We start from the raw sequence: 10198 nt of genomic DNA, 5'->3' as shown, positions 1-10198 counted from the left end.
CAGGGTCACCCTCACCCACTTCATGCCCCTACAACCCCTAGGGACCTATCTCCCTCCCCTACCTGCACCTTTTTTGATCTCTGTTGCGTTTCCCTCCTGGCCACTTGCGGGCACTGCCAGGGAGGCAGTTTCCTGGAAAACATCAGGGACTATTTGTTCTCCTGGGCCTGTCCTATCTGCCAGGCTCCCACACCTTAGCCCTAGGCCGGTCAGAGACTCAAACGGTGAGGAGAGGGCTGACCCCCACTGAAAGCCTCTCTGTACCTGTCGGTCCTCGGGCTCATAGGAAAACACACTCGCACATATCTTAAACACAGTGCTTGCCTTGTGCACATTTCTGTTCTCGCGTTTCATTATAAGATGTGAATATTTAGACATTTCCCTCACTGAACAAAGGATCCTTTTGGAAAACAATCAGGATATTTGTGGTATACTTTTTTTTTTTGGGGGGCGGAGTCTCGCTCTGTCTCCCAGGCTGGAGTGCAGTGGTGCAATCTCAGCTCACTGCAACCTCCACCTTCCGGTTCAAGCGATTATCCTGCCTCAGCCTCCAAGTAGCTGGGATTACAAGAGTGCGCCACCATGCCCAGCTAATTTTTGTAATTTTAGTAGGGACGGGGTTTCACTATGTTGGCCAGGCTGGTCTGGAACTCCTGCCCTCAGATAGTGATCTGCCCGCCTCTACCTCCCAAAGTGCTGATAATTACAGGCATGAGCCGCTGCACCCTGCCTGGCATAAAACTTTTAAAGCTGCATATGTTTGTGGGGTAAAGTTTTTAAAGTGGATAAAGGTGTGCCGAATGTTTTAACAGGGTCCAGTTAGAACTGGGCGATTTACAGAAGCTATTCTTTCTCTGACACCTGCCACTGCCAAGTTAGGCCCTGTCTGATCGCAGGGCGCCAAATAGCCGTTAGCAGGGCAGGATTGCTTGTGGCCATAAAGTAAGCCTGAGGAATTAGGAGTGTTTTATAATTACGAACAGAGGTTAACAAAGAAGCAGCTTCCTGTATCCCCCAAAGAGTGAACAACTTTATGGAAAAGATTTTGTTCCAAAGAGCCTCATCACTTTCTTAGCTCATCACAGTGAATTATGAAAATATGGCTGGAGCCGGGCACAGTGGCTCACACCTGTAATCCCAGCAATTTGGGAGGCCGAGGTGGGAGGATCACGGTCAGGAGATCGAAACATGGTGAAACCCCGTCTCTACTAAAAATACAAAAAATTAGCTGGGCGTGGTGGCAGGTGCCTGTAGTCCCAGCTACTAGGGAGGCTGAGGCAGGGGAATCGCTTGAATCTGGGAGGTGGAGGTTGCAGTGAGCCAAGATCACACCACTGCACTCCAGCCTGGGTGAGCAGAGTGAGACTCCATCTCAAAAACAAAAACAAAAAAAAAAAGAAAGAAAATATGGCTGGTAAAATGTAATGTCTGCAGAGGCTCCTTACAGGCTAATTTGCTCATGAATGTCATGTGCACATTGCCCCCACCCCCCGCCCCAGTGTCCCTGCAGGATGGAATGGCGTGGAGATTCACAGTGTCAAAGTCCTTCTTTGTCAGGCCATAGTAAGTTTTGTCCTGTTCCTCATCTGGTTCCAACTGAACTCTGGAATCTGAAGATTTGGGGTTTCTGATGCACCGCTCCAGGCCATTTCAGCTCTTTATAAATTTATTTATTTATTTTTGAGACGGAGTCTCGCTCTGTCGCCAGGCTGGAGTGCAGTGGTGTGATCTCAGCTCACTGCAACCTCTGCTTCCCAGGTTCAAGTGATTGTCCTGCCTCAGCCTCCCGAGTAGCTGGGACTACAGGCACGCACCACCTTGCCCAGCTGATTTTTTTGGTATTTTTAGTAGAGATGGGGCTTCACCATGTTGGCCAAGATGGTCTCGATCTCTCTTTTTTTTATATTTTTTGAGACGGAGTCTCGCTCTTGTTGCCCAGGCTGGAGTGCAATGGCACAATCTTGGCTCACCACAACTTCCGCCTCCTGGGTTCAAGTGATTCTCCTGCCTTAGCCTCCTGAGTAGCTGGGATTACAGTCATGTGCCACCACACCTGGCTAATTTTGTATTTTTTAGTAGAGACGGGGCTTCACCGTGTTGGCCAGGCTAGTCTTGAACTCTTGACCTCAAGTGATCTGCCCACCTGGGCTTCCCAAAGTGCTGCGATTACAGGAGTGAGCCATAGCACCCAGCCTGAGTTCACATCCTGCCCTCATCCAGAAGCTCTTCACCCTCAATTGCCAAGACTGGTTCCTCCAAGCCCTTTCTACGTCAGCCTCATCTATGCACAGCTCCCTGCGGCCACTGCTCTCCTTGAAATACGGATCTGATAGTTGGACTCCCTGACTCAAAAATCCGCCTCCAGTTCCTGTATCCAGAGTCAAACCTAAACTCAACAGTGGGTATTCAAGGCAAATGTCACTGTTTGAGCCCTTTGCCCATCACAGTGTCTCACTGGTACCACGCCAAGCTCCTCACCGCTCCCCACCTGCGCCCTCTATTTTCCTGCCACTCTGAATTTTTTTTGAGACGGAGTCTCGCTCTGTTGTCCAGGCTGGAGTGCAGTGGCAGGATCTTGGTTCACTGTAACCTCCGCCTCCCAGGTTCAAGTGATTCTTGTGCCTCAGCCTCCCGAGTAGCTGGGATTACAGGCATGCACCACCACGTCCACGCCCAGCTAAATTTTGTATTTTTAGTAGAGACAGGGTTTCACCATGTTGGTCAGGCTGGTCTCGAACTCCCAACCTCAGGTAATCCACCTGCCTCAGCCTTCCAAAGTGCTGGTATTACAGGCATGAGCTACCATGACCGGTACTGCCACTCTGAATTTGATGCTCTCCTCTGCCAAAATAGTCTTAGAATCGCAAACCCACATGCCACAGATGTCTCTGCGAGGCCCTCCATGAGCCCGTTCCTGATCTTCCTTCATGCTTAGAATCATGGGTGTCTCACCATGTGATGCTTTGTAGCATGGTTATTTGCACACATGTGAGTTTCTGTCCATTAGATGGTAAAATGCTGGACCAAGGCACTGTGTCTGACTCCTTTCATCGGAATTCTTCACAGTGCCTGGGACATTTTGGGCCGCAGTAACAGGAACTGATACTGATAAAGTGTCTAAATACTCTACAATTGATACTGATATGAACAATTGCAGGCGACTTATGTTCTGTGGTTTAAAACCTCAGGATGTCACCTTCCAATGCTCTTGCATTGTCTCTGTGTTTGTATGTGTCTGTCGTTACAGCTTGAACCTAGGGCTGACCAACACGCTTTTGGATCAAAGGGAGCCTTTGGGTTTCAGCATCCTGTAAGGTAATATATGACTTCACAATAAGTAATCTGTAATTTCCTTTTAATATAGGCATTAATACACTTTAGTGTCTTCAACCACATAGATTTTCAACAAAGTGGAAAATAATTCAATATATTCTTTGGTATTGTTGAGTTTCCTCATACCAAGGATATTTTGTTGGATTTCTGGAATCCATTCATGTATTCATCCATTCGGTGTTTTCTGCAAAGTGCAGTTGGCCTCTCTCTTTTCTCTATACTTTTTATTTCTACTTCTCATTACATATTATGCCTTGTATTATATTTATATAATTGCATATGAATTATATATGCATATATAAAAACTTAGATATTGAGGTATATTTCTATTGTCCTACCAGGATATAAGCTAGTGTACTGTCTAGTGCAAAGTCGACCTTCAAAATCTGTATGTTGAGGGTGGGCATGGTGGCTCATGCCTGTAATCCCAGCACATTGGGAGGCTGAGGCGGGTGGTTCATCTGAGGTCAGGAGTTCGAGACCAGACTGACCAACATGGTGAAACCCCGTCTCTACTAAAAATACAAAAAAATTAGCTGGGCGTGGTGGCGGGTGCCTGTAATCCCAGCTACTTGGGAGGCTGAGGCAGGAGAATCACTTGAACCTGGGAGGTGGAGGTTGCAGTGAGCTGAGATCGCACCATTGTACTCCAGCCTGGATGACAAGAGCAAAACTCTGTCTCCAAAAAAACAAAACAAAAAAATCTATGTGTTGAGTAAATGATTGGCTCCAGCACAGTGGGTGCCAAGCACCTTTGAGAGAGCCTTTTCCTCCTGCCTCTGAAGTGTGTGTCGTGGTCCTGGTGCTGACGAGAATTCTCACTGCTGTATCCATCTACACTCTGTCCATTTTAGACAAGTGGCTCATGTTTAGGATTTCTGCCTGTCTCTCTGTCTCTGTCTCTTATTCTCTGTCTTTCTCCATCTCCTTTACTAAAATTAACCTTGCCTGGGCCGCCTCCACTCCTCCAGGTGCCTTTGCCTTGGTTACTCTGTAAGACTGGAAAGCTGAATACAACCCGAAGACACTCATGTGTAGGCATGAAGCTCAGACCCCTCAGACTGGTTAGAAGGAAGCTTTCCTTGTATGCCTTACACCAATAGTTTTCTTTTCTCTTCTGATGTCTCACTCTGTCACCCAGGTTGGAGTGCAGTGGTACAATCTCAGCTCACTGCAACCCCTGCCTCCTGGGCTTAAACGATCCTCCCACTTCACCCTCCTAAGTGGCTGGGACCACAGGTATGTGCCACCATGCTCTGCTAATTTTGTAATTTTTTGTAGAGACAAGGTCTCACTATATTGCCCAGACTGGTCTTGAACTCCTGGGCTCAAGCTATCCTCTTCCCTAGGCTTCCCAAAGTGTTGGGATTACAGGCATGAGCCACTGCTACTGGCCACACCAATGGTTTTCAATCCTCATAGAATTACTAGTGGAGCTTTTAAAAATACAGATGCCTGGGTGGTTCTCCCAGGCGCTTTGATTCACTTGCTCTAGGGAAAGACCCAGGCATCGGTTTGTTTGTTTTCAGATGGAGTCTCACTCTGTTGCCCAGGCCGGAGTGCAGTGGTGCAGTCTCGGCTCAACTGCAACTCCACCTCCCAGATTTAAGTGATTCTCCTGCCTCAGCCTCCCAAGTAGCTAGAATTACAGGTGCATGCTGCCCTGCCTGGCTAATTGTTTTTTGTATATTTAGTAGAGATGCGGTCTCACCATGTTGGCCAGGCTGGTCTTAAACTCCTGACCTCAGGTGATCCACCCACCTTGGTCTCCTAAAGTGCTGAGATTACAGGCGTGAGCCACTGCGCCTGGCTTGTATTTTTACAGACTCCCCAGGAGGTCTTAATGTGCAGCCAGGATTGAGAGTCACCACCCTGCTTCATGCCCTGCAGGCATCCAGTCGCACCACCTACCCACAGCTGGCCTCACAGACACACTGCTGCTGCCCCCGTTTTTGTTTTGTTGTTGTTTTTTGTGTTTGACACAGAGTCTCGCTCTGTCACCCAGGCTAGAGTGTAATGGTACAATCTTGGTCACTGCAACCTCTGCCTTCCAGGTTCAAGCGATTTTTCTGCCTCAGCCTCTGGAGTAGCTAGGACTACAGGCGCTACCATGCCTGGCTAATTTTTGTATTTTTAATAGAGACAGGGTTTCACCATATTGGCCAGGCTGGTCTTGAACTCCTGATGTCAGGTAATCCACCCGCCTTGGACTCCCAAAGTGCTGCGATTACAGGCGTGAGCCACTGTGCCCGGCCACCCTGTTTTTGACTGGTTGACAATGCTGTGACTGACAAAGCATGAGCTGCAGCCATACATTGCACACTGGATATACAATTTCACTTTATATTTTTATTACAGAAAATTTCAGACATACACAAAAGTGGAGTGAATAGTACAGTGAACCCCATGTACCCATCACCGGCCTCAATAGTTATCAACGGTCTGAGCTGATCATATTCATCACCCGCAACTATGTTGTTGTTCTTAGCATATCTTATTTTATTTTATTTTGAGATAGGGTCTTGCTCTGTTGCCCAGGCTGGCGTGCAGTGGTGTCATCGCAGCTCACTGCAGCCTCCACCTCCCCAGGCTCCCATCTCAGCCTCTGGAGTGGCTGGAACTACAAGTGCACACCACCACACCCAGTTAATTTTTTTTTTTTTTTTGTATTTTTCAGATACGGGGTTTTGCCATGTTGCCCAGGCTGGTCTCAAACTCCTGGGCTCAATTGATCCTCCTGCTTTGGCCTTCCAAACTGCCGAGATTACAGATATGATGAGCCAATGAGCCACTGTGTCCCACCCCAGCATATTTTAAAGCAAATCTCAGACATGCTAAGAATTCACCTGTGAATACTTCAGTATAAATACCTAATTGTAAACATGGCTAAAAATGGAACTATGCTCATATTTCTGTCTTAGATGAATATATACATTCTGTCTGTTGCAGAATTTCTCAACCTTAGCACTGTTGCCACTTTGGGCTGGATAATTCTTCATGGTGGGAGCTAGCCTGGGCCTCGTAGGGTGTTTACCAGTATTCCTGACCTCTACTCATTAAATGTCAGTAGCTTCCCCTCAGTTCTGACAATCCAAAATGTCTCCAGACATTGCCAGATGTCCCCTGGAGGTCGAGAAGCACTGGTCTATTGGATATCTTATGAAGTGAAAAACTATCATCCATTATTTATAGAAGGGTGTTTTCTCTCCCCCTTTTCTCTTCTATCTGAAAAAAAAGGATATTGAAATCAGCTTTGCAAATAAGCAGTGATCAATTGACAAACTTACTTCCTCAGAAGACTACAGAGAAAAATGCAAATAAATTAATGAATGAAAAGCAGGTCGAGGCATGGTGGTTCACACCTGTAATCTCATACTTTGGGAAGCTGAGGCAGGAGGATCACTTGAGCTCAGGAGTAACAGACCAGCCTGGGAAATATGGCTAAACCCTGTCTTTATGAAAAATATAAAGAATTAGCTGGACGTGGTGGCATGCACCAGTAGTCTCAGCTACTAAGGAGGCTCAGGCGGGAGATGCTTGAGCCCAGGAGTTCAAGGCTGCAGTGAGCTATGATTGCCCCACTGCACTCCAGCCTGGGTGGCAGAGTGAGATCTTTTCTCAAAACAAAGAAGAAAGGAAATAAGTAAAGGATGAGAGATTATGGCCGGGAGTGGTGGCCCACGCTTGTAATCGCAGCACTTTTGGAGGCCGAGTTGGGCGAACCATTTGAGATCAGGAGTTCGAGACCAGCCTGACCAACATGGTGAAACCCCGTCTCTACTAAATACAAAAATTAGCCAGGCGTGGTGGTGGGTGCCTGTAATCTCAGCTACTCGGGAGGCTGAGACAGGAGAATCACTGAACTCAAGAGGCGGAAGTTGCAGTGAGCCGAGATCGCGCCACTATACTCTAGCCTGGGTGAGAGCGCGAGACTCCTCAAAAAAAAAAAAAAAGATATGGGGAGGGGATATCTTAATACTTGCCATGTATGAGCAAATCCAAAATTCTATAAAAACCTGAAATTTAGGGGTTCCAAATTTTACATACTTAAGTACTTTCTTTTTTCTTTCTCTTTCTTTTATTTTCTTTTTTCCTGAGCACATCTTTTTTATTCTGGCAGAGCAAAGGATTTGTGCCTCCAATTTCTCTATGGCAACATCTGGAAAACTTAGCTGCTTCTCTAGACCAGCGTTTCAGAGATGTCAGAGTAAATTTCCTCCAGAACCCAAGGGGTTACAGCATTTCCCATGCTGCAGGGGACAGACGGTGGGGAGAGTGAGGCTTCACCTAAGTGGGACATCAATTATCCAAGAAGAGTCAAGTCCCCTGTTTGATCACAGTGAGCCTCCTAATCTTAGAATTCAATGTTTTCAGTTGCCTTTTACCTTCCTTGAAGCACACCCTTTTCCTTGCGACTGTCTAAATTGACTGGCTGGGTCAGATTATAACTCACTTGTGAACTGGGATAGGTTTATCACCAGGTCCCTCCAATAGATGCCTACAGTTCTCTGTTCTGATGGCTTAAATTCTGTGTGTTGTGAAGGCAAAGACCAGAGAGGAAGACTGGGGAGTTCTTTGCTTCTGGGAAAAAGCATCCTCTAGAAGGGGTTGAGGACGAGGTTCAGGTTGATTAATGGTGTATTTGTTTCTTAAATATTAGAGTCTATTTACCCATGTCAAAGCGTCAAGAATACCTGCAGAGCTCCGGGGAGCAAGTGCTGGCCAGTTTCCCAGTGCAAGCCACGATTGACTTCTACGACGATGAGTCCACTGAGTCTGCTTCGGAAGCTGAAGAGCCAGAGGAAGGACCCCCGCCCCTCCATCTTCCACCCCAGGAGGCAGGAGGTCTGCAGGAAAACGGCAGAGACCAGGGCATCAACTGAGGGCAGCGATCCAGAGGAGGGGGTGACTCCTGGGGGGGGGGTCCTCTCCCTCATGGCGACTCCTCAAGGGGCGGCGAGTGCTCCTCATCCAAATGAGTCTGTCTCTGTCTCCTGGACCCTGCTCCGGGACCTGCCCCAACGTTCTCTTGGGGACACCCGAGCCAGGACACCGCGCATCCCTGCTGAGTGTACAGAGGCTGGAGACTTCTCGGGCAGCCCCTGGCCCGCACACTACTCAGGGCAGAGTCACCTTTTACTTTTCTTTCTCCTGGTGATTCGTTTTTGGTGCACTCATGCATACCTTTGAGAGAGGATTCCAGGACAAAGAGAAGGTCTGTGTCAACAGAGTTGTTATCTGGTAGAGCCCATTTTCACAGCTCCTTCGAGCACTGTCACTCGCTGATCAGGTGACGGATTCTTCCTAGTCACCCACTCCACCTCCTACTTAAACTGAGACTCATTACTTAGCTCTTTCTGCTTTTGTAAAAATAATTTAGATATTAAACCCCATTTTAATCTATCATCCAAGGGCAGATGCAGTTGCTTAGTAGCATTTTGGAAAAAAAAAAAAAAAAAAAGGTTTGGTTTGGTTTGGTTTTGTGACAGAGTTTCGCTCTTGTTGCCCAGGCTGGAGTACAGTGGCACAATCTCAGCTCACTGCAACCACCACCTCTTGGGTTCAAGAGATTCTCCTGTCTCAGCCTCCCAAGTAGCTGGGATTACAGGTGTGCGCTAATTTTTTGTACTGTTAGTAGCGACTCGGTGTCACCATGTTGGTCAGGCTGGTTTTGAATTCCTGACCTCAGGTGATCCATCCGCCTCAGCCTCCCAAAGTGCTGGGATTACAGGCATGAGCCACTGAGCCTGGCAATTTAAAAAAAAAAAATCGTATTTATTAAAAAATTTTTTTTTACCCACCAAATAATTCCCATAAGAGTAACAGAAAGGACCAGGCATGGTGGCTCACGCCTGTAATCCCAGCACTTTGGGAGGCCGAAGCGGGCAGATCACCTGAGGTTGGGAGTTCGAGACCAGCCTGACCAATGTGGAGAAACTCCGTCTCTACTAAAAATATAAAATTAGCTGGGTGTGGTGGCGCATGCCTGTAATCCCAGCTACTCGGGAGGCTGAGGCAGGAGAATGCCTTGAACCTGGGAGGCGGAGGTTGCGGTGAGCTGAGATTGCGCCATTGCACTCCAACCTGGGCAACAAGAATGAAACTCCGTCTCAAAAAAAAAAAAAGAGTAACAAAAAGGGATTTTTAGGAGACAATTAGATAAAAATGTATATGATGACTGTATAAGGGCTGTGTGTATGAATTTATAGGGAGTAGAACCTTCACTCTTAGTTGGTGACTGTTTGGGGCTTATTTTAATAGATGAACACTTTTTTAAAATTTTTTGTTTTTTTAACCCTACCCTTAACCCATGAACACTATTTTTAGTTAAAGTATCTAATGTAAAATTATTTTGAGTTTTTAATGTTTTGATGATAAATGTGTATTCCTGAACATTTCTGACTTACTTATCTTACATGTGGTGTCTTCCTGTATGTAGTACATTATATCGATTTCTACTTGAAATAAATATTTTGAAAAAATGATAATCACCTTTTTTGCTTAAGACATTTTTAGAATTAAATAGTTCCTGCTTTAAGGTTTTTTGGTTTTTCATGGTTTTTAAAAATAATTCTTTTAAAATTATAAACTATTAATATTTTATTTCAGTATTCTATTTTATTTTTTAAAATTTTAGACACAGGGTCTTGCTCTGTCCCTGGCTGGAGTGCAGTGGCTCAATAATAGCTCACTGCAGCCTTGAACTCCTGGGCTCAAGGAATCCTCCCACCTCAGCCTTCGTGGTAGGTAGGATGACAGGTGTGAGCCACCATGCCCAGCAATGTTTTTTTGAGATGGAGTTTCACTCTTGTCGCCCAGGCTGGAGTGCAACGGCACAGTCTCAGCTCACTGCAACCTCTGCCTT

The 10198-nt window shown here is 46.5% G+C and overlaps 1 protein-coding gene across 1 annotated transcript; it reads left to right on the top strand.

Moving 5' to 3' along the window:
* Positions 1–3151: 3151 nt before the first annotated feature.
* On the top strand, positions 3152–9645 carry RIPPLY3 (ripply transcriptional repressor 3). Its single transcript, XM_050785739.1, is given in 2 exon segments — positions 3152–3315; positions 7994–9645. Coding segments are annotated over 2 exon segments (432 nt in total). The 5' UTR covers positions 3152–3202; the 3' UTR covers positions 8313–9645.
* The last annotated feature ends 553 nt before the right edge of the window (positions 9646–10198 follow it).

Source organism: Macaca thibetana, chromosome 3 (genome assembly GCF_024542745.1).
Source record: "Macaca thibetana thibetana isolate TM-01 chromosome 3, ASM2454274v1, whole genome shotgun sequence".
Taxonomy (NCBI): Eukaryota; Metazoa; Chordata; class Mammalia; order Primates; family Cercopithecidae; genus Macaca; species Macaca thibetana.
Note: the sequence above shows the minus strand (reverse complement) of the source record. Positions and strands in the feature narration are given on the sequence as shown.